General features: G+C 39.3%; 2 protein-coding genes across 4 annotated transcripts; both read right to left on the bottom strand.

Moving 5' to 3' along the window:
* Nucleotides 1-4,893: 4,893 nt before the first annotated feature.
* Nucleotides 4,894-11,211, bottom strand: LOC135596895 (adenine phosphoribosyltransferase 4-like). 3 transcript variants are annotated; one of them, XM_065089147.1, is made up of 7 exons: nucleotides 10,997-11,211; nucleotides 10,711-10,833; nucleotides 10,096-10,206; nucleotides 7,765-7,857; nucleotides 6,614-6,763; nucleotides 5,706-5,764; nucleotides 4,894-5,229 (listed from the first exon to the last, which is right to left on the bottom strand). In XM_065089147.1, the coding sequence occupies exons 2-7, from the start codon at nucleotides 10,802-10,804 to the stop codon at nucleotides 5,176-5,178; spliced, it is 561 nt and encodes a 186-aa protein (XP_064945219.1). In that variant the 5' UTR covers nucleotides 10,805-10,833; nucleotides 10,997-11,211; the 3' UTR covers nucleotides 4,894-5,175. The 3 variants fall into 3 exon arrangements, with proteins under 3 accessions (XP_064945219.1, XP_064945218.1, XP_064945220.1); XM_065089146.1 differs by lacking the exon at nucleotides 10,997-11,211 and having other exon boundaries at nucleotides 10,711-10,990; XM_065089148.1 differs by lacking the exons at nucleotides 10,096-10,206; nucleotides 10,997-11,211 and having other exon boundaries at nucleotides 10,711-10,990.
* A 5,795-nt stretch (nucleotides 11,212-17,006) lies between these two features.
* On the bottom strand, nucleotides 17,007-22,256 carry LOC135596893 (uncharacterized). The gene is made up of 6 exons (XM_065089145.1): nucleotides 21,485-22,256; nucleotides 21,049-21,376; nucleotides 20,735-20,950; nucleotides 20,491-20,628; nucleotides 20,045-20,408; nucleotides 17,007-18,654 (listed from the first exon to the last, which is right to left on the bottom strand). Exons 3-6 carry the CDS (start codon nucleotides 20,924-20,926, stop codon nucleotides 17,150-17,152), a joined length of 2,199 nt encoding a protein of 732 aa, XP_064945217.1. The 5' UTR covers nucleotides 20,927-20,950; nucleotides 21,049-21,376; nucleotides 21,485-22,256; the 3' UTR covers nucleotides 17,007-17,149.
* Nucleotides 22,257-25,492: the final 3,236 nt, after the last annotated feature.

The following is a 25,492-nucleotide window of genomic DNA, read 5'->3' as shown; positions in this document are numbered from 1 at the left end:
GTAATTCTGGTTCCTCAATGTCGGCATTGGATTCCACGAGGCATGCAGCCACATCAACTTTGCAGGTCAAGAATCTCAAAAAGGGTTGGTGCCAGCATCAACAACAAGCTTCAAGTCACTTTACAGCACATACTACAATGAGAGACTGTAAATGATAATGTGCATAACTAGCTTCTTATGCCAGTGACCTTTGTACTCAAATTTACCATCCTGCATTGGAACACTGGTAAGCAAATTAACAGTCAATTCCACTAAAACAGCAACCAAAGAAAATATCAGGTATTAGCCGACAATAAACCCCGTCAATGAGACGTCTAAAATTAGATTTTTGCAGCACGGATGAGCTTGGCATGTAAGCTTACTCCATGTCTGACAGAACGAACAACAACCATGCATGATAGAAGTAACACATTGTCTCCCTTATGGTCATAACACAAGTACCAATTTTTTAGGTTCCATGCTTATTAGTACTAGCTGCAAATTTAGATAATATGGTGTTGGATGATGACGATGACCACACCATTTGACACTTCCTCAGATAAACAAATTAACCAGAACAAATCTAGTTAAGTGTTGCTAAATTTAGTCAACCATGTTGCCAACACTGATCAGTAACATGGGCATATCAAGAAGTGTTGAACATTTATAGATTGAAGACCATCTTACAGACGATAACTCTTACCTGGAGTGAAATAGTCTTGATGTTGGTTCTCCTTACAAAAGTTCAAAAGCATGACATAAGCAACAAATTGTAACAGTAAACCATTACCATAAATTACAGTAGTAATTCTGTTTCCTTTAGAACAATTACATTTTCATTTGTCAAAGTTGAATGACTTGTAACTTTCTAGTTCATCAAGTGTTTCCTCATCTCTCTTTAATGATACTAGTAAGAGTGTACACCAGGGACATCATCACACAGAATTTTTTAGACGGTTCAGAAATTTCCCAATCTTCAAGAAGGTACACAGAACCTTACATTCATGCTTATCTTGTGAAGTCTTTCACTAAAAAAGATCAACGACTTCTATTGTACAAATGACAATGCACATTGACAGGTAGATGCTTGTGTATCTAAATGAGATGGTAAGAGTGAGCAATTTAGTGTGTGAGCATGAAAGATAGAATGATTGACAATTTAAAGTTATTTCTAAGCTCAAGTTACATGTGGTTGGTCAATCACAACTATGAAAGGACCTTCTACAGGAAAAGTTGCCAATGCAATTCAAGCAGCTGCTAAGGGAACTGAAATCTTATGAAATTTAATACAATAACAAAAAGTGCAAGATACCAACAAAATATAATAGCATAAATAACAATTTGTTATATATAAGAAACTTCCAAAATTTCCCACCACTGTAACTTGACAGTTAACTTAACAAGATAATAATAACCTTGAAGGTGAACAGCTCCTGTTTAAGTGTTAGCTGAATATTTAACAGTAAAAGTTCTGATTGCTAAAAGTTTTATCATGAGCCTAACTACAATCCATGGCCAGTCTGACCAAGTATTGCAGGTTTTCAACTCCATCTTAGTGTTAGAAACATCAACATTGCATGTTATCATCCGGTTGTTTCAGGATCATTAATTAATAGCCAAAACAGCAACCCTATAATAGTCTTCTTAGCAGTTCATAATGGAGAACACATTAAACAGGGACATTAATTTAATATACCTTTTTTGGTAAAATTTGATCAATAAATAAGATCATTTCTCTACAAGCAAGGCAATTTGATTTAGTTATATGTAGTTTCTATGAGGTTTAATTAAAGTAAAATCATGGTTTGATCCTCATTATCCATAGCTCAAGACCCAAGCATATAATTGAAAAGTGAGAAAATTATTGAACTTTTCATGGCAAGCTCATGAACATAATAACTCATTTTCATAATTTGACATTTTCTTCTACATAAGGAAAGTTTTATGTTAAATGGATAACTAAAATCAAGTTTCCCAAAATCAAATTAAGCCATGTGATTAAAGATAATTTTTTTAACCCAGAGAACAATTGAAGATATTTGCTGAAATTTGAACTATTTCTGATCCCTAGATGTAGAATTTCCAAGATCGAGTGTTTCTCCTGTTATGGAGTTGATTTCCTAACCTCACACCCATAACAATAATCAACTCCATAACAGGAGTTGGTGTTATCTAGGGATTTCCACTCTCTTTGCTGCATTTGTTTGTTCAGATATCTAGGGATTGTTGGACTTGAAATGTCAAAATTTGAAAGATCCTATTTTGACCTATTTTATAGGTACGTCCAGATCAATAATCAAACACAAAGATACTCCAATATATCTATTGAAACAGCAACAACCTCATGCATTTTGGATCTCATTCAATTATACCTTTTTGTTTTAGTTATTGAACTCCGTCTGCCTATGCAAAATCAAGCCTCATTAAGAAAATCAGTGACACACATATTGGATGTTATGAAACATTATTTAATCGTTAACAAAGACTACCTAAGCGTTTGGTCGCAGATCACCAATGTGTGATAGATTTGCGGACTTGGAAAAAAGTGAGGCAGACGTTAACACTTTCTTTAACTAAAATTCTAAAGAGTTACATGAACTACATCATCTTTTAAGCAGTTCATAGACTTCCTAGCCTATTGAAATTAAGAAGACAGGTTTTAAGTGAAACATAATCACATTAAATTTGATATCTTTCTTTCATGGGAAAAAATATTTATCTTTTAATGTTTCAGCAGTTTGTAGCAAGATATGGAGTTCGTACCATTTTGTGCACTTCCTGTAATGTATTTGGCAACAAATATCAACAAGTTCCAGTTTGCCTATTAAACTGGAGTTGATGGGTCGAACGATTCTAACTTCATTAGATTTTTAAAAATATTTTTTTCAGCTATGATAATGCATTTGATTTGATATGATGTACTAACAGTTTGATTCTGTTGGCAAGAGAAGCCATGACGATGAATTTGTGAGTATTTTGACTCGATGAATAAGAAACCATAAAGCAAGATAATTGCTTTTGAAGGCCATCGAGACCTAAGAACCATTTTTTGGTGAAACAAATCTAAGAGCATTAGTTATTAGTGCCTTAGTCCTCCTTACAAGGCCACATCATCCAGCTTCCACCAGCATTCTGTGACCAGATAACAAGTTGCGGAACAGAGGACAGAGAAAAACCTCTCAACTTATAGATATTTGTTTCAGCTTTAGATCCAAAGAACAATGAAAATTGTTGAAGACACAACATCTGTCACAACTTTAATAGTTAATGCCATCGAAGCAAAGTTCTGGGTTATAACACAGGAAACAATCGACAGCAGTAAATCACATACACAGAAAGTGGTTGCCAGAAAAATAACATGGAAAAAAATATCAGCAATAATTATCTACAATTTACGGTGCTCCATTCGACTACCATACTAATAAAAACAACAAATTCAATAGATCTACCACATTTGCAACATACTAATTTCAATTTTGTTTTCTCCTCCCCGCTTTGTGATTCTACTCGAGATAGCACAAGCGTCTATTTTCTCCAAAACTCTACTAATCTTATAACTCCAAGCTCCTACATTTACCTAGGTTAATACAAAAAGGCATAAGCACATCATGTTAACAAACTAAAGATTGCAGTTTTCAGCACAAAAACGGCTAAAAGGTTCGAGACATTGCAGGAACAACCCTCTACCTTTAGCAGCCAAAGGAGAAATCACAATGTTAAGTCAGGCAAGCATTTGATAGTTACACGAGCCTAAGAGTCTAAGATCTCACCGTCCTGGCAACCACTGATCCAGGCAGGCGAACGAAGAAGAAACTCGACGGCGAGGGTGGGGTTCGATTCCGTCCTATGGACGAGGGTACCTTGGCGACGGAGCCGTGGGTTAGGCGGCCGAGAGAGTACAGCGTGGAGGGAGAGACGGGGCCGAGGTTTATGCGGCGGAGCTCCGCGACCGCCGACGGCGATTGCTGGGGCCTCTGTCTGCTGTTCATCAGCCCTGGTGTGCACTCCGGCGAACGGGCCGAGGTGGTGGAGCCCACAAACCCCCTTGTCCCCGTCTCACGCCCGTGTTGCGTATTCTGGGTAGGAGCCCATTGGACCCCACAACAGTATCCAACCATATCGCGAAGCCGGAGCAGGGTTTAACTGTTTCCTGCCTCAACCTAGACAGGAAATCAACCTCATATGACGGTATCCTGCTAGTGATGGTAGCGGATCGGATCTTTACCTGGGAATCTATGCCTGTCCGACCCGGTAATACCTTCAAGATTTCCAGCTTCCCTTCACTTCCTTTCGCTGTCGCACTCGATGACGTTTTTTGAGGGTATGAGCGAGTAAAGTGATGCCATTTGGGAAAGAACATTTCATCGAACAGTAAGAGAGCACAGACAAGTTTGTAGCTTAGCAAATGCTTGCCTGACAGACGAGGTCAAAAAGTTTGGCCCACTGATGTGTTTACTAGGATGGAAATCGAAGTTCCAGTAAGATTGGAATTGCTCAAAATTTTTGCAAGTATCAGAGACGATTGAAGAAAGCTTCTTTTGCTTAATGTTATTGATGAACAAGCCATTTACAAGCATTCAATATCCGTTTCATCAAAATTCCAACTCTAGTTTACCATCCAAATCAACTCGAGAGTTTCTGAGATCCAGAGTTCACATATGAGCTTGACTGTCTTGGATGCCACAGCAACATCAAATCTGAATATGAAGTTCTATTGTCTTTGCCATTAGCACCATCGATCTCCTGTGCGTGACTTCATGCTTCCAGTGAACAGTACAGCCATCAGAGTTCACAGTCAAGTCAAGTTAATGGCTTTTCATTGCGAACCAGTGCTTACAAATCAAACAAGCAACAAAGTATAAGCAGACATTTGCATGTCAATGTCGAATGTAACAAAAGAGAAAACAGCAAGGCTTGTAGTGGTCAATTCATGGTTTCCATTGATGAAGAATCGATAATAGAAATCATAATGAGTTTGAAACTTGTGGAATAACAAATAGTTATTTTGAATGAATCCAAAGTCCTAACGATAAGTTGAGAACGAGGAACATAAGAAGGAAGCCAAGGCATAAACCAATCAAAATTTACTGCCATGAAGAGAACAGATGCCAGCTTCAACTAATGAGTGGAGAACGAATCCTCTAATGTACAACATGCGTGAACTCTGCTCTGGCAATTTGATAGCAGACAGGAGCATCAACGGGACTCCACCAGTATGTATAATGGCTTACCATTTAGCTTTTCGCGACCCTGCAAAAAAATACCCGATCTTACGATTAATTCAATAAAAAGATATGCTACGATATATTAACCAACCTTGTCAAATCTATCAACTAAATCTTTACAATGAATTGACGAGTCAACATTTCACATGGTATTAGATTGAGAGTTCCTTTGGACTTCATATAAGAAGAAACAACTGATCTACAACCGGCATTCTTCCTGGTTCCGAGTGTGAGTTTTACATGAAAATCCACAAGTATGCTTGATAAGACCAGGAACCAACAGCAGTAATAGTGTGACGAAAGCTAACATCATGTTCGGCAAGTCAAGAATTACATGGGCATGACTCTGTACCCTTTTACTCCATGCTTGCAGCAAATTAGACAAACACAAACTAGAAACTAAGCTCAAGGGAAATTGCAGAGGAAAAATGAATCAGAAACTTCAAACATCGATATCTAAAAACAGGTTCAGGATCAGGAGGAATAACATATATACTGCACCTTGAGTTCTGGAAGTTCAATAACACATGCACATTCAACCACCTCGGCACCAGCACGCTCTGAGATAAAGATTGGTATCGCAATTAACATAAGAATCTGATTATTTACACCACTAGGAAATGAAAATGTCATTAGCATCCACAAAAAATATTTATCAGAAGAAAATTCCTTAAGCAATAACTGCTTTACATAAAATGTTGGTCGATGAACTTAGTTTCATGCAGATTGTATCTTGGACTATCGTAAGAAATTATGTTGAGCATTATTTTGACATAGCATTGCAATTTTACCTACGAAGATGCTAACCATTCATGACCTGGGCCTTTCCCACTTGAAATGCAAAAGCTAGATCTTAGGTACCAACTGACAAGGTTTAGTACACTTAGCGATGGGCAACAAGGGCCAAGGTCACAGTAACTTCATTACACATTCCTGGATACCTTCATGTAAACTACCAAGAATAGCAACTAGGACTATGTCATCTATTCAGATGGCCACATTTATTTTGCAAGCTGGTCTTCTTCTTGAACGAGTTAACACAGCATTTTAACAGAGCAAACAAATCAGTAATCATGTCTCAGTTCAATTTGCTTAATCAATTGATTGTACAATTGTTGGCAGAGGCGATGTATTATTCTAATGCTTTTTTTTAATGTTTAACTAGTGGCCATCGTTGTAACTAAATATGAAGTACTTCGAGATACTTTTTAAATAAGACTGCATAAAGGCGTTTAGTTGACTTAGTTTGATCGATACTCACATAAAATTATTTACTACCTGTGTCTACCATAACTTAGATTTGTTCATATTGATCTATACGACTGGATCAGCATAATTATTGATATAAATCAGAAAGTAAAATATGAAAACATCACAAGTTTATACTAGAAAAATCATATTATACACACCAAGTAAGTTCATGGCAGCACAAAGTGTTCCCCCAGTCGCTATCAGATCATCAACAACCAAAGCATGGTCACCAGGTTGAACTGCTCCGACATGCATTTCAAGACAATCGGTTCCATATTCCAGAACATACTTTTCTGAAATGACTTCACCTACAAATTGTAAACGGAGGAATCTAAGGAAATATATACAAGACCTCCATTACTAAGAGGGGAACAGGAAATAAATTTGATCTACTATCTTTATAGAGGAACCAAGTACTAAACCAGAAATCTAACATGCAAATAACCACATAAAGTCTTTGTTTCAACAATTAAACATAAATATTCTTCAAAATTTATATCCAAATTATGTGCTCTAATTGTTCTTCAAACAACCCCCACAATATGCATGAATAAAGATTTGTCAGGTATAAGTCCAAGAATCATGTCAGGTGTTAACATGGTAAATTTATTATAAATATAATAATTACTATCTTCTAGAATAAGCTTTCTAAGATAGTAAATTTTGAGAGGACAACAATTTAACTGTCATATCAAGTATCAAAAAACATACTAACTTTTTCAAAATCCGTCAAATGATTAGTTACAGGTGTTTTGCAAGCAGGACAAGGTCATCATTTGTCTTATACTTTGTAAACAACAAATTACATGATATCTAAATATCTGGATGGTTCAAAAATTAAGATTTCCTGGAATTCCCATATTGAAAATAACATGAAAATATAATCATGAGAATCTCTTAGCACATTCAAACTTATCTTCATATTTTTTAAACAATACATATATATATATATATATATATATATATATATATATATGAAATTATTTTTAAACTATTTTCCCAAGTGACCCTGAACCCCATGATCAGATCCAATTGGGTCACATGATGGCATGACCCAACCTAATTCATTCTTATTACAAATATCCCGAACCACCCTACGAATTAAACTTTTTGTTCCCTGAGAGCTTTACAAACTTATTTATTAATTTTATAGGATTTACATTTTACCCAAAAGCTACATAATTTATCAACAGGACTTTTTGATTAAAAAATTCAGAAAATATAAAGTTTTATGTATCTTGCCCTTAAAGCTTGATGGTCCTCCAAGTAATAGTGTATATTTCTTCTTACTCGATACAAAATATAGTACCTGGCAACTTTCGTGGCTTCCTCAAGGGAATAAATTTAGCACCAATTGCTAAAGCAATTGGGGGACCAAATATGAAGCCTCTAGCCTCGATTCCTGTCAAGAAAAACTCAACTATTGTTACAATGATGTTCCAAAATTTTGCACAGATTCCAATGATATGTCCGAGGAAAAAACAACAAGGAGTTATCTATTCGACTAAACATTCAAACATCAATGCAAAATTGAGAAAAAGATCCAGGGCAGTCTAGCCAAGTTTGGGGATAAAAAAAAGCAATTAAACGCAAGAATACAGGTTGAATTTATTGCCGGACCAAAACTTTAATAAATTTACATGTATTTTTTTCTGAAAGTGCTCAAAATATCACATACTCATAAATTGTGTAAGTAATATACAGGTTGAATTTAGGTTACAGAATTTGATCATATCCATAATTCAACATAATACAACATCGAAGATTAAAATGATAATTGTCAGCATCTTCAATTGAGAATTTGCTCAAAGGGATACGGTTGCACATATTGAACATTCTAGAATCCCACATGGTGGAAACCTCATACAACTACAAAGCCCTCATATTTTATTATTTCCATATAACAATTTCAAAACAGTATTAAGAATCAATGTTTCAAGAAAAGGCCAATATGAAAATCATCAAGATAGCATAGCAGTTTATGCATTACATAGCTGGAAAAAAAAATGTTTCAGTAACTAAGATTGAATAAGAAAAATGCTTGGTCAAGTATAACTTATTATTAGATGAATATATGGCAAAACCAAATCAAAAATTTATAGAATGCCATTTACACACATTCCAGAAATAATTTTGGTGCTAAGTCATAATAAAAGAGTAACGATTAAGTTATCAATAACATATTTCTATAGCACATTTTTTAAGGACCCCAATTAATCCATATGTAGCCTTCAAATTGGTATCATCAATCTTAGCTACATCAGATGAGTACAAAACTTAATAGCAATATTAGGCTATAAGGAATTCCGTAATATTATGGTTAAAAGTTACCAAAATGATAATATTTGGTTTCAGCACTTCAAATTCGCTTAGTATAGCATTAGCCATCTTACAAGTATCAAATATTTTATATAGATTCTCGACAAAGACGAGTGAGACACCATCTATATATATACCATACAATAATACTATATATAGTCCCATCATATATATTTGTGTCAGTTAATTTCAATTTAGAAAAGTTAGGACATCATCTGTGCTTTATCATTATCATAAACATGATCTCTACAAGGTATAATCTAATTACAGATTATATCATCATATAACCAAAAAAAACTATTCACTTGCATGTAGAAAAAGAGAACATATATTGTGTTGGTCATGTAATTCTAACGTGGATATGCCCAAAGGATTAGTTTGACAAGGCAATTAATTTGCTAATGAGAGGAGACACAAAGCAAGATATATGACAAGCATAATCAATGGTAATAAGAAATATATTGCTACTAGTTTGACCAGTGATGGCTTTCAACACAGCTCAGGAGAAGAAATAGATCCAGGAAATAGACCCTAAAAAGTTATATTTTAATGGCTTGTTATCAACGGAGAAAGTGTTCAAACGCACTGTTCCATGAATCACCTCTATGAAAGGTATGGGATCAAATGCTCAATGGCAATAATCACCAAAACCAGATGTAAGAGTTCATTACACTTTTATGGTCCAAAGCAGCTTTATGTTACTATTTGGATTTTTAGCCTGTGTACTGCAACTTCAACCACTGTCCGGAATCAAATGAGTTCCAGAAGAGAAAGATTTGTAGATCTGTCTCGATTGAGACACAACGAATGCGCCAAGGGAACATAAATGCGGTGCAACTCTCCGATAACAATCGTACCAGCCAAATCCAAACACGAAAAGTAAAAGCAGACAACAGAGGAACAGAATGTAGAGGTCCATCCAACAGTAGCAATGCTTCCACCAATTGGCATCAAAACAGGGGACCAACGTCTGCGTCACGACAGCCACCTCCATGAACGAAGTTGGAAAATGGAGACCAAGAGCGAGAGCAGTCCGTAGCTCACAAGATGGTCCATGATAACATGGCCACTGAGATGGTAATGCCGTCAAACCAGGCGACATTACCCGCTGCGAAAAGGTTGACGAGGTACCAAAAAAGCTATACCCAAAGCTTGTCCAGCGGAAACGATGGGAGGGAGAAGAGATCTCTGTTTCTGAGCCTAAGCTCAGATGACATTTTCACAAGCAACGATAGGCAACAAGGATTGATGGTGGAAAATAAGACAACATTGGCCAAATCTAAGAAGATGGAGATGAAGAGAGGGAGATCAAGAGAGACACCGGCGACGACGGAGATGTCTTTGCCCAGGTACCGCTCCACAAACAAGTCCACCGTGTTCTTGAACGTTTTCGGGTCGAGCAACAGGGTAGTGATGTCTTGGAACATGATTCCTACCAATTGCAGATGTATCAGTTTAAAGACATAAGATTTAACCAAGGAAAAAGAGGAAAAATAAGTTAGACAGAGAAAAAGGAAACGCAGAGAGCATAGACATCGTGACTCTCATCTTTGTGGGAAGAAGAAGATCCCAGAGAAAAGGAAGAGGAATGGAGATGGGTTGAAGGAAGCATCGACATCAAAAGATCTTACCTTTGCGATAAAAGGAATGGAAAGAACACGAAAGGAGATTGTTTTGTGGAAAGCATTCGCATCAAAATCAGAATTTTCTTAAGGGAAAAAATATACATAGAACCAGAGAATAGAGACAGAGAGAGAGAGGGGGGGAGGGGGGTGGTTCGAAGAACCTCCAAAGAAATCCAATATTTTATTAGGAAAAAGGAACAAAAAAATCAAAAAAGACAAAAGAGTGTGAGGGAGCAAGGGATGAAGACGGGCAAGAGGAGAAGACCATGACGAACAAGCTAAAAAAGAAGGCTTGGGAAGAAAGGAAGGACCTTTCTTGGGGAAGTCGGGGACGACGCGGATGGAAGCGGCTATTCCTTCAATGCGAGGATCCTGCTTCTGCTCCTTATCCTCGCCGCACGCCATTTCTCCCGACCTCCAAGCTCTCCTCCTCTCTACAGCAAACACGGATTCAAGAACGCAGGCCTAATCCGGGTGTAGAGCGCTATATATAGAGAGAGAAAGAGAAAGAGAGAGAGAGTGTGTGTGTGGTGGAGTGAGTATGTATATGGAAAGGAGGGAGAGATGAAACTAAGGGGAGAGAGAAGCGCGGCGCACGAGAAAAGAAGGAGTCGCTTAAAAGCAGGAACAAGTGAGAGAGCGAGAGAGAGTCGTCTGGAGAAGTAGGAGGGATTTGGTTGGGCGTCTGTGCGTCCTCCTCTGTCTTTTTGTTGGCGTTACTCTCTCTCTCTCTCTCTCCTCTCGCTATAGGCCGTAATGGAGACGGTATCACGAGGGAGATCTCCCCCTCCCTGTTTCCCTCTGCTCCTGTCACTCCCCTCGCGCTGTTCCCTCTTTGCCGTTTTAACTCACCGAAGCGAATGCTACTTCCCCCAACACCGCCCCCTCCCCACTCATTTACTCCCCTCCCATTGACCGCGCCGGAGCAAATCCAGATCCGAAGTGATCCACCGCAGCTACTCGAGCCACGCCCGCGGGTCCCTCGCAGATGTCATGTCGACGCTCCCAATGCAGCAACGTAGAACTTTTGAGGTGGTTTGCGTGTTGGCGTGGGTGCGTCAACCAGCTGTGGCTCATGCGCGGTGACTGTGAACGCTGTGAAAGATGCTCTCTTCCCGCAACGGAGGGAACATTGAGGAGAAGGGGTTCCGTCTCTTCTGTCCAATCACAGCTTACCGAGGTGGGCCGACTGGCCGTCGTTATCTCCAACACCTAATCACAGCTCTCTCCATTAGGTTTGAGTCCACTCTTTCTTTAATCCAAACAACAACTTAACACTGTACACCAAACACAGTCAATCACTCGATAGCTCCAATTATAATATCTATCACCCCCACAAATTAGGTGCTACCTTAATGAACATGGTGAGATTTCTCAGTAGATTGCGTTACCCAAGGCAACATTTTTGTTGTTCGAACTTGCTTTTGCTGCTGCCCAATCTTGCGTGATCGCCTTCATCTATCTAGCTGGAAAAAGATCGGAGACAACACAATAAAACCCCAACCAGAGGTACCTGCAAATGAATGGAAGAAAGAAAAGGCCATTGATTTGTCCTCTCTCTCTCTATCTCTAAGATGCACACGAACACACACATGTACAGTGTACAGGGCAAAGATCCTGTCGACGTCATCTACGAGCGGGAACAGCAGCGAATCCTTCGATCAGGGGTCACCCGGGCTAGGGGGACGCCCCACTGCCCTAACCCAGCGCATCACCCATGGCCGCTGCCCTTATCTGTCGCGTGGGCCCCTTGCCCAGCGCCAACATAACATGTTCCAGGAACAGAACGAGAAGCCGCGGGGTCCGCTATAAAGAGGGCCATGTGTCAGCAGTGAATTCTCTGGATTTGGCTTTGGACCGAATCCTTCTCAGTACCACCTGTCCTCACAAGAGACAAGACATCAGGATAAATGACACCTTCAACTCTGCAAAGCTTCCCCCAAATCATTGATTGGAGTTGGTTGTCCTGTTGTTACCTGCTCATCATTGCCACCAAACGATGGTTTCATTTTTCTTACTAATCACGTTTAGATAGATTAAGATCGCTGTCCTTCCTCCTCCGCCACCTCTCACTCTCTCTCCTGGCTGTGCTGCTGCAACTCATGTCAGGAACAAGGAACTACTTCGCTCGGTGGTCGGAGTTGGTGTTCGTCTTCCACCGTCGATGGACGTCCAGACCGCCAAAGATTTGGATCCGTTTCTGCTTCTCTCGGTAGACTCCGAGGAAAAGGCCAGCGGACAAGACAAGGCCTCGTCTTCCCTGTGACAGGAGAAGGTGATGACAACGGCATGCCACCAACCTAATCGCGCACCGGAGGAGGACAAGGCTGTGACTCCAGCGTCTGATGTGATGCGCATGTTTCACGACAGCCTCAGACACTTGTTTTACCCCCTTCGGATGATGAACTCAAGCGTGCCTGCCTGCCGTCTTTGCATTGGTTCACCATCCGATGGCCAAAACTTCGCATGAATTTTACATGCAGCAGTTGGTATCCTCCCATCTGTTCAAAGTGATAGATGAGAGAATAAGATTAGCGGACGACCACCCGACAAGCCATGCACGTACGCCGCAGTTTGCGTACATATTTATTCGTATAGATAAGGGAAATTAATATAATGCTTAACCACTTCCAACATCAAACTCTGGAATATGTCGTCTAGCAAATGCTACACCAACAGGCATCTTCGATGCTCAATAAGAAACTCAACGTGAAGTTGTTTGCCCTAATATAATTAATGTCGTGTATGATTGTGGTAGGTTTTGCTAGGCGTCATGGAAGTGTATGAGATTAAAGTTTTTGTATCTAAATGTTAGAAATCGATGAGTTAAATCTAATATCAATTCAATGTAGACATTAATTTCCATCAGATCATCATGAGTCAAACCCAATGTGTATTATTCGACTCCTTGACTTTTACTAATATGAAACTATTATCTCGATCCTCTTTTCGATCTGTCTTTTCCTATCGACGAAAGTAGAATTACAGTGAGCAATAATAATGATGATGTTGTGTAATCCAATCCATTAAGTTAAACAATCATAGTTTTGCAAGTACCGACGAGCTCCATTCTTCCATCTTGTGTAGAACTAATGGATAAGACAATACTAAATGAGATAATAACTGCATAAATCATTTGTGCAAATATAAATCCTTAATGTGCATTTATGTTTTCGATTGTTATTCAACATTGCACTCAAATTAAAATACATAAAATAAGATTCATTTTATCGATCTATATCGATATATCAATCATTTATTAATACGATACATACCAACGTATCGATACATGGTATAATAAAATGTATCGACAGATCGATATGTATTATCTATAATATTTCTCTATTCGATTGATATATATCGTTCATATAGAATATCGAATGATATTTTTTTATTTTCATATCATTAATTTTAATGGGCATCATCTCGATTTGCTGGTGAAAATTGTTGATGAGCAACCATTAATATCAAAGAGGAACATGGGGTCATAAATGTAGGATAGGTACTTCCATATTGCCTATGCATAGGCAATCATGCACAACTAATGGATGTTAAGACTTTGATTCATGTTCGATCAAGTATACTGTGTATATAACCATATACTGATGGAAATTATTCGAAAAGATATTTGTCGATTCTTAAACCCTTGATTTAATTAAGGAGTATTTCCAATTATGACAAGCAAGTGCTCCATGGTGTCAACTCAACAAGGTAAACAATATTATTTAGCTTGTGAAACGAGAACACTTTAACCTGATCCTAAAAATTAATTTGAGATGGATCATTCATATTCCCAAATAAATATATACTATTTTAAATAATGAATAGTCTAAGAAATTGTGGTACCATGTAATTCTATAATTAAAAAATAGAGTTTTTATTTTCCAAAAATAGGGTGAAGATTATACATTGCATGCTTTTATGTGCATATACCTTGAAAATAAAAATAACTAATGTATATAATCTCAAGATCTTGATCTAGATAATGATCAAGATAATGACAAGGAAGGGGCTACGATTAGCTCGGAGAATCATGAGTAAGATTAATGAGACAAAGAAAAACTTTCATACAGATATCCATTAAAATAATAATATTATTGCATCGAGGCTTTAGAGGGATATACATATATCATAATATGATCCGATCGAATAATTAATAAATTAATTTATTAGATGGAGGTTTTAGAGGGATATACATATATCATGATATGATTCGATCAAATAATTAATATATTAATTTATTAGACTTTAATCACTTAAATATTTAAGCTTAAGTTAATGATAATACACTCATTCGAGTTTTTTTTTATATAAATAATGGACTCATTATGTCTTTGTAGAAATTAAATCAAGTCTTCACTTTTTATATGAGACAAAGCAACATAGACTTGAGTCAAATATACAATAATTCATAATGATAATTTAGTCTATGATCAATTAATATTTAGGTATAAAGCTACAAGAATTCTCTTTTGTCTAACCCTCGATTGTAGCCCTCCAATTTCTGTCTATATATAGTCATAAATTATTGTTGGCAGCATGCATGTGTTCTTCTCTGTTCTTCGCCAAAGATGAAACATTTGACGCTATCTTATATATATTCTTGCATATTATCTATCATATGATCATCGTTACTTGAAACTCTACTTGACACTTAATCTGCCTGAAAGCTCTTATGATGTAACAGAAATAAACTATATAATGTTAATTATGGTAAGAAATGATCAGATTTGGATGATAATTAACCATAGATAAACGTGAAGGATTTGTCCGAGCCAACAGCCATATCTATCGTTAGATTTGGAGATCCATCCCCACAAAGACAACACATAACCCATTTCCAATGCCCATCTAAGCAGCTCTTCTTCACACGTTAATAATGGTTATTTGTGCTAAGGTTCTCATAATCTCACTGCTATATATGAAGTGTGTGCTAAGCACATTACCTGAGATTTACATTAATTAATAGCTCCTGACATGCACATTCACATACATCCCTTTTCTTCCTTTCTATAACAGCAATGCATGCATGTATGCATGCTCGAGCATTTCCTGCTGCGCCAACACATCATCGACACGATGGTCGACGTCCACAGCAGAAGCTCTCATGTGTTCATGTCCAAATTTAATGCCTGCTTTCGGTGAAGAGACCCTGTCGGCGTTAGATCAGGTAGGAGACAGTGGCAACCAACGTAGGTGGTACACATAGCAACTGGTACGGCCTCGCACACACCTGCGCAGAAGCCAGGGGAGGGCAGCAGGAGGCCAGCAGTTCCGAGATCTACAGGGAGGCCCCAAGGAGGTGGAGCCAGTGGCTGGGCTTCGGAGTCCCCTGTGGCGTTGCACCCACCAATGAATGCCGTGCGCAGCGGCAGCGAACGAGATCCGGAGTATCTTTTCCCCCTACGGCTTTGTCTGACGCCTCCTCCACCGCGTCTCTTGCAAGCCTGGTGCGCGCAGGCGGGGATGTTGCTTCGGTGCGAGTGTTGCTTCTTTTCATATCGGTCGCAGTAATGAATGTGGTTTGGTGGAGGTGCTGCTATTCTTCCTCAGTCATCACCAACCCAGTCGTCTTTTCTCGTTTCAGCAGAAAACCAAATGGTTCTTCTCTTGGCCGAGACAACTAAGGCCTCTGTTACTGTTGGCTGCCAAGAAAGAAGCTTTGATTAAAGTCTGGAATAAGATTGAAATATTAGATAATAAGTTAGTAAGGTTGCTGATATATATATATATATATATATATATATATATATATATATATATATATATATATATGGAGAGAGAGAGAGAGAGAGAGAGAGAGAGAGAGAGAGCAATTCTTGAAAGCAGCATAAATTTCCAATAGTTTATCTGGATTTTGTTCCAATAGTTGAGATATAGGCTTTTATATTCTATACATCTTTTATGTGACATTCATATTTTCCATCCAATTTTGATACATTTGATTATTAATTTGGTGGGCTTTTGGTTATCTAAAGCCTAAAGAGCATTACATCAGACAGTGGAAGCCATGGCATCTCAGAGGAAGTGATTTGAAACTTGATACAAGAATAAATTCTATAGAAGAAGGGCCAGCAATCAATGAAGGCAAGAAAAGATTCACTCTTTATGCACCCACTGAACTGACTAAAGCATCGATACATGGAAGAGATTGAGATTGGCCCAGCATGGATTGAGACATACTGCAAATTGATTCTTCTTCTGATGTAGCATTGGTTGAGGAACCTTGGCTGTTGCTAATGAAAGAATATCTTGGAAACCATAATAGACACAAGAATAAGAGGTGGTATAGATTTCCAAGGCAACCTCTGAGGTGATTACATGCACTTCCTTTGCATAAAACTGGTAGTAGTGATGGCTCTGTAACTCTTAGAAAAGCTGTATTATTGTTCTTCAACATCTTAGCCTGCCTGAAGGGCCAATGATCTGATACAGCAGCAAATGTCTACTTCAGTCTCATGGAAACAGTGCATCATGTCTCAGATCCACCCTGTTGTTGCCTCTTCCTCTAATGGATTAGATAGACTTGCTTGAACACAGTTTGACTCATATGGACCAATCTAGATATCATGATGCAATGATGGATCCTATGTAAATCAACCCAAAGTACGACAAAGGACTTCAAAGAGAATGAATTAAAAGTAAATGCAATAATCTATCAACTGATAGAAAGCTCTATGTTACAGAATTTGAGTCTCTAAAATCTTGAATGCAAAATCCATAAATGTAAGTTTGACACGGTTTCGACTCTCAGCGCCTCTTGCTGACATTGTAGAGACTCGAGCGCCTACTCCTTACGGGACGCAACCAATTATCCTCAAGCACCTTGCGAGATCTCTTCTTCCTAAACTCATGCTTAATGGCATAAAGATCTTCACAGATCTCATGCCTAGAAAGAGAGACCATACCTGGCAATATATCCTTTTGGAAATCCCGTAATCGTGTTCCCCTACGTAGCCTAACACCACATACGTCCTTCCTTGTTTCGTTGTCGATTTGTGTAGCACAGATTGAGCTAACATCCGTGACCTCCTCCGGCAGCTTGAGAGTCATTATTTCAAAAGAATCAGAAGACCGAGGCTGATCATTGCCTTCAGTGAATTCAGATTCTGCCTGCCCATGGTTAGCCAATTGATCTAAGGAATGTAGTGGGTTCTCTGAAGACATAGATAGAAGCATTTCAGCTGCCTTCAAAATAATATTATCCAGTTTTGTGATTCGAGCTAGATCTTCTTTAGGTGGTAATGCCTTAGAATTGCATGGTTTGTCCTGTATGCAGGTATGGCTGGAGGCTTCAATATTTGGAACTTGTTTCCTGCAAATCCCTTCAGGCATTACTGAGTCCGAGTGAGTAGTTACAGAATTCTCTAAATTGGAGATAACTGCATGATCTGCTACACTTTTCTTCTTCGAGGTACATTCACTGTCTCCAGTTAATTGATTGTGCATAATCCCACGAGGACACTGTTTAAGTTCATCTCGATGCTTTTCATCTGGAGCTATGGCGTGACTTGAAACAGTATCTTCATCACTCCCTTCGTTATGTGTCTCCTTATCTTCCAATCCTCCGCATATATTTGGTGGCAGACTGGTATTCCTGGGAGATGCATGTAAGTAGCTGTTTTCCATATTATTGCTGGAAATTGAGGCATTCTTTCTGTTATCACTATGTGCAACAAAGCTAATCTGACCAGCTGATGAGTCAATATTTTTCTTTCCAGCGCAATGGAAGTCTGTAAGAACTGTTCCATTAGTCCTGCCCTGAGTTTTCCCATTGTAGTCCCTAGAAAATCTTTCCGCCAAAATTTTGCAACATTCTTCAGAGCTCCTGATGCCAGATCCGCAAACTTCATTGTCAGCAATGTGTTCTTTGTAGTTCCAATTATTGTCTGTAACATTACTACTTTGTACCGATGCTTGCACTGAAGGAGGATAAGAATCTCTAGCTTCATGAGGCAAAGAGTTATCACTCTTTTCCCTTGAGTTTTCTGAACCAAGACAAACAAGACCAGGCTGAACCGTGACAATGGATTCTTTTTCACTCTTATCGCTTCTTGAAATTCTCAATTTATCTCCATGGCAAACAACTGATGAACTTGTGGATGGAGAAGGAAATGTTTCTACTGTATTTGGAAAAACATCGACAGGTTCATCATCTTGAGCTACATTCAGGTCAATGTGCAAAAGTTTGTATTTTGGTTGTTGCTTCTCAGTGAGAAAATCAGCAGAAAGAAAGCCTCCATGTTCTTTTAATCCTGAATATTTTTTTAGAAAGTATAAAGTAGGAGATCAAGTTCATATATTAGCTGCACTAAAAAGACATTCAACTCTTAAAAGCAAACACAGGTCAGAATTTGCCGCTTATACGGTGCTGACCACAACAAACAAACAGTAGTAATGCTATCATTATGCTAGTGCGACAACCACTCTTAATTCAGATAATAGTTTCAAGATACCGATTGTCACCAAAATCCTTAGTAATTAACAGGTTATTTTGACACAGCAGGAATGTCAAGTTGAGCTTTTTGTGTCACTAGTGATGGCCAACTTGAACTTATAATAACCAGCTTGGACTTTTAAGTCAAATAAACAATGAAGTACATTCAAATCAAGCATTAATATTGAGACAGTTCTAGCGAGTGAAAACAAGGAAACAAATGATAAATAGCCGTAGGAGACATAACACTCTATATTAGTAATAGTTGCTTGTTTTGATATTCAGTTAGTCAGTTGCAGATCTATGAACATTCATAATTTGGAACAAATCTTCCACTGACCAGAGATGTTGCTTAGTTTGACAAAGAGAAGGAAAGTCTAAAGCATCTCTAATGTCATTAAATAGGCATCCTGATCTTGGATAATATATTAGGAAGTATCTTCAAGCATAGTAAATCAATGGAGTATGGAAGAGAAGGTCATTAGGTCGGCCAAACCAGTTATGATGGCATTGTACACTATGGTAAAGAAAATTGCAATATGATACATAAGGATGAAATCTATCTCTAGTAATGGTTCATGTAGATGGAACATTTCTCTTTAATGGAATGTGTTCAGTAATCTGGTTCAAGACCAAACCATCGTTGTGAAACCCCTTTGAAATTGCTGTCGAACAAGCAAATGCGAACATGTAGCCTTCACATGATTATTAAAGCGATGGGAAAATATCACCATGACACACAACAGAAAACTAGAGACATGCATCCTCATTAATGTCAAAGGCAGAGTCCTAGATATCGTTACATGAAAAAAATAGCAGCAATATAATAGGAATATAGTTGTTGTGATACTATGTCAAATAAGCAATCTTTGAACAGTGTGAAACATGATTTGAAAGAGGCAATAGGCCATTCTTTTTTCTTGACAAAATCTATCTACAAAAACTGAATGAATAAATAAATAGGAAATCTTTCTCGAATGGTCGCATAAGTTTTGTTGTTTGACTACTCGAGAATAAGTGAAAAGGTTGAATAATACAATAACTTTGAGTGTTATATATAGACATCTTTAAGTTTAGCCGAACAAAGCGGCACAGTCCATGATGTTTTCTATTCTGCTATCCGTGGAGCAAAAAATATTTCATAAGCACAAGAACTATGTATCTGCTGCGACAAAACATATAAGCTTTCAATCAGTAGCAAAGCTCACCAGCATTTGAGTGGATGTTCTGTTCTTGCCATCTCTCATTTTGATGCTCCGTATGGGAACATTTCTCTGACAGCCTATGACCAGACTCATTCCAGATTCTGCTCACTGAACAAAATTCAGATGAAACAGTGACTCGAGAATGACTCGGATTTGCAGCATCATCTGCCATTGCTTTGAAACCAGATGAATGCCTTGCACCAAGAACACATTCCCCGAAACCAGAACTGTGTCCTTCCACGAATGCATTAGTGACCCCTTTGGCAGCATCATGAATACTTCGATCCGCAGGAAGATGAAGGTCAAAGCTCTTGAGACTGTTGGTGTGTAATTCTGAAGAAGTTCTCTTCATCCCCATCCAATTCACCTGTGTGTCGGCATTTACTCAGTATCAAAATCTAAAAAGCTCACCGAAGGTTTTGTCACAATCCCTAGCCGGTGCATCTTACCGTAGGCAAGCAAGATCGCATGTCACCGGCTTTCTTCTCTGCCGGTTGCTGGTGGGGTGACATCGGAACATACTGTTTCCAGTAAACCTCGTTCATCAAACTCCTCTGCCTCCAGTACAGTCGATGGAGCTCCCGCACCTACAGATTGCGAAACCCAGACTCCCCTCACGCTTAGATCACAAAGAGAAGAAAGAACAGGAAGGGATTCATACGATCACTGATATCTACAAGGCCAAAAAGCAACCTGGTTCTTAAACACCATCTCATGCTGAATCATGGCGTGCTTCAATCCTTCCATCACGGGGTACTCGTAGGCCGGCGGTGGCGCGTCGTTCAGGTCCAAATCTCCTCTTGTCGACGCCACCATCATCATCTCCGTCGCCGTCGTCGTCGCCACACCACCAATGCTCTCACGCATAGCCACTGATGTAAACATTTTGCTCCACGCCTAAAAGATCTCCTGTCAAATAACACGAGCATAAAACATCAACGGGAGCCGAACGATAGATAAGACCAGAAGGAAGCAGAAAGGACAAGCAGCATAAAAGCGCGACGAACCATGGAAGGAAGGAAGGAGGAGGAGAAGAAGAGGCCCCGATCCCGGTTGGAGACTCCCATGAAGCGAGGGGGGAAAGAAAGGGGAGGAGAGGAAAGAAAACAAAGAAAGCAAGGGACAAAAAAAGTGAGGGTGGCGAGGGGAATCTGAGGCAACTGAAATCTAACTTTCGGAGAGAAAAAGATAGGTTTGGGGGAGGGGGGATCGAAATTATTGGCTCTGTGCTGCGCTTCCTGCTTCCCCCTGCCTTCTTTGTTCCCCTTCCTCTCCCTTTAACCTTCTCCGCCCCTCCTCCTCCTCCTCCGTCGGCTACTGCTGACGCCAGGACCACTGCCAAAAGCCACACCACATGAGAACATAAAGGAAAAGAGACGAGGATGGACTGGAGAAGGAGTCAGATGTGCGACGAGATGTGCGGGGAGCGTTGGAGTCACACACCCACAACAGTAGCATATCGACCACGAGTTGGCCCGGCAATGATCGCTTTTGCTGCTGCTGTTGATCTTCCCGTTCCAAGTCACTCGACGCAGGGAGAGCCGTTCCTACTCGCAGAAAAGTGAGGAAGTGTTGTTGTTCATGGCCGGACGACCACCTTCGCTTGCGTGCCGGATACACATCCTGGCCTCGCTGTGGGTGTCTGCGCACCCCTTTCTCCCTGGGATTGGCTCCGGTCGCTGATCTCGAGGCCCAGGAAGGAGCATTTCAGGGATTGGGAAAAGCCATGCAACAAGGCTTCCGAGACCGAGCCAGGACAAAGCAGCGGAGGACGAGTGGCCCCCGGCGTCACCACCACTCCTCCATTCCCATATGGCCAAAAAAGAGCCGATGGCCTCCGTCGCCTTTGACTGCGTGCTCGCAAACAATCTGCTCTGCAGCAGTCTTTGGACGATCAATGATGAAGCTTAACTATGGTAAAACCACAACCGAGTGATTCCATATCTATTCCACTCGACGTAGCTCGCTCACTGCTCCCAGTAAACTTCGCTGCGGTCAGTGAAGAAGACTTGGGTGATCTGAAACAAGATTCACATCAAAGCTCGGAAAGAGAAGACGCAGATCATTGTCGACCTCTCATTCAAAAGGGGATAAGAACATGAATGCATGCAAGAACAAGTGAATCCAACGCCCAAGATTTACATGTGCGCTAATCTGTGGAACCTCGGAAGCCCTTTGTCTGGACTTCCATGGATATGTGGTTTGGCCTCTTCCTTGGGCATTGGATTCAGATTAAGATGGGGTATAATATGAACAAATAAATGAATCAAATTGTCGACGAACTGATAGCTCACCACCCACCAACTTGTCGCGGATTCTTTGCAGAGCATTATCTAATCATCTGGACTTGTTTGTTAAATCTTATTTGCCGACAGAGAGATTAATACAACAAAATCACTGAATGCTCAAGAAATTTGTGGCGTCTACGAATATAAAATATTTAAAAGAATAAGATTTATTAAAAATCATAACAAAAATATAATTGTGAAATGCCTCTACGAATTCAAGAAATTCGATGTCTAAAGGATGAAAAATCCAAACTCAAAATGCAACCACGATAATAAGATAAGAAACTAAAAGGAAATAATGATAAGAGAGAAAAGCGAAAAAATAAAGATGATAGAAGGGACAATTCGAAAGAGATGGAACAACAAATTAAGATATCCTCAAAGAATAAATGAAAGAGTAACTATAACAAAAGTGAATTTTGATCGATGTGGCTAAAAATAATTCAACTAATAAATCAGATCAGCAGGTGGTTTAATAGCCAAAGTCGATTAGCAGCAAAATTCAAAGATTAAATATAAATAAATCAATCAATAAATAAATAAATTCTTATATGTGGGTGTGGATTATCTTTTGTCAGTGTCCAAAGCGCTGTACATTTGGATAGTATCCAATAAATGCCTCCTCGATACGTCTCAAAACGCGAGCCACTCGCTTTCGCCTGTGCCAGCGATACAAGCGCCGTGGGGGCTGCTCCGTGCACCGTCTCGTTCAACTTCTCTAATGCAGCAAAGCTCACCTTTGGGTTCAACTTCTCCGTCGGTAACAAAGAAGAGAGAAGGAAATGAAAGCAAGAAAAAGAAATCTTTGGGGGATAACTTATGGTGGGGGCAAGCAACACAGAGGACGGACGACTCTGCATTCATGGGGCGGACAAACCTGCTTGCTTTCTTGTCACCAGCTTATTCTCGGGCCAAACAACGGAGACGTAAAGCATGCTGTTGATGCGTATGGCTCGCAAGCGATCGATTCAGGTACAGAAAGGTGGGTTTATTTTAGGCGCTGTGTTTTGAGAGCCACTGTAGCGGATTCCTCCATTCGTTCTTTTAAGGCACCACGACCTTTTATCTTACTGGGCTTTGTCAGATGGGCTGAGACATATATGTCACGTTTCATGGACTTGACCAGTGGAGTGGGTTCCACGTGTATGAGGTGTCACGTTATTTATATAAATATATGGGGTGTCACGTTTTATATATATATATATATATATATATATGAGGTGTCACGTTATTTATATAAATATATGGTTGATATGATATTGTGTGAATGAACATATTCTGTATCGCCCCGATCACAATCAGCAAACACATTAGTGCAAACATGGAGCCTATAGACTGAGATGACCACATCACGTCAACGTGGTACCTCGGAGTCGGGTGAACGATCGCCCGGTGAACGATCGCCCCTTCTCGCACCATCCGAACTGTACCACATCACGTCAACGTGGCACCTCGGAGTCGGGTGAGTGGTCGCCCCTTCTCGCACCATCCGAAACTGTACGAGACAACATCGTATAGTACAGTCACTCCGGAAAGTTTGAAATGGCACCGCGCGACGTAGAACCGTGCGGGTCAGTCAATACTCGCACGAAAGTATAAGCCGATCGTCCGAGAAGTCGATTGCCATAATCAGATCACGTATGACCCTCGCTTGTAAGAATAAAAGCTAACCTCCTGATCGATGTCAGGGGAAGAAATAATTCCCAAAACTCCACTCAATACTTACTTAATCTTCAGTGGAGTCAAGTTGGGAAAACCCACTCTCGACTTTGATTTGTGTGTAGGAACTCGAGGACAACAAAGCGGATCGTTCGTTGATAAGGAGGATCGTGTTCGAATATGACTCTCAATCTCAACCCGACTCGACAAATGTTTCAATCAATCGACCACCCGCTCCAACCGTTTCGACATATCTGCGCATTCGAGATTAGACTGAGTCGTGTTGTCATCTCGGCAACAATATAAGGGTTCACTAACACTATTGTTGAGTTTTTTTTTAAATGATAAATAATAAAGATAAATTTTGTATATATTATTTTACGGTAAACTTTTTACCGATTAAACTAGTTAATATTGGAATCATCAACTTTTGAATGATCATATCATCACCCAATATCGATGAAAAATATTTACGGCATGAGTCAAAAGTATTATGAAGAAACCTTGATAAAATCTCTACCCTATACAGAAATATTTTGAGCAATTCACATTATCAAAGTACAATTTTTTTATGATTGGAATTGAGATTGAAAGTTAAATTGCTAGCCTGCTTCTACCCTGAAGAAAAGGCACAAAGACAAAAAGGACGAGTAGAAGCTGGCGGATGATGAAAGGAATGAGACGTCAGAGCAGCTGCTTATGTATGCATGTATATGATGAATGGATAGGAGTTGAACGAAGGACCACTGTTGCTACAGGTACGACTCATTCATCAGCAGGATTGATTAGTAAGCACTTACGATTGTTTACTGATCTTGATTTCCTAATTATTTTCATTTAAGACACAGCTTAATGAGATAATTATGACCGTGAAATCAGATAACGTAATGAAAATTTCATATCCAGTTTTTTTCTTCGATTAATTTTCTTCTTCCAAACGATGATTTATAGACGAGAATTGCCATTTATATAATAATATAATAACCACTATAATAATATAAAATGTCATGATGCATATAAATAAACCATCTTAAATTGTGTTCCATATTGTATATATATATTATGTAAATATTCCTACATTCTAAACCTAAAACTGTGATGATTGATGGCTACGAAATGAGTACTGTCGATACGATGCGGTCCTATTTGCGACTCAACCATGCATCACGATTCCGATTCCAAACTTACACTTGTGTTTCGGTACGACCACGTCATGACGACGTCCAGGAAAAGGGGGTGAGTTAGGTATGATGTTGCTGCACTCGTTCTCTCACCACGTCATCGGATCGTACGTACGTGATGATACATGGATAGCATCACGTATTGCGCCATTGCCATATTGCCGATGAAGCGGGTACACATGTCTTTTGGACTCATGTGGAATCTTCATGATGAGTGTTGACCCGATTTATTCTGATAGATGGTGACACTGGGAGTTTATAAAGTTTTGATTTTTTCTTTTATTTCTCAATCTTAATTAATACCCATGAACCCTCAATTTAAT

Source organism: Musa acuminata, chromosome BXJ1-11 (genome assembly GCF_036884655.1).
Source record: "Musa acuminata AAA Group cultivar baxijiao chromosome BXJ1-11, Cavendish_Baxijiao_AAA, whole genome shotgun sequence".
Taxonomy (NCBI): Eukaryota; Viridiplantae; Streptophyta; class Magnoliopsida; order Zingiberales; family Musaceae; genus Musa; species Musa acuminata.
This window is presented reverse-complemented; position numbering and strand designations above follow the sequence as displayed.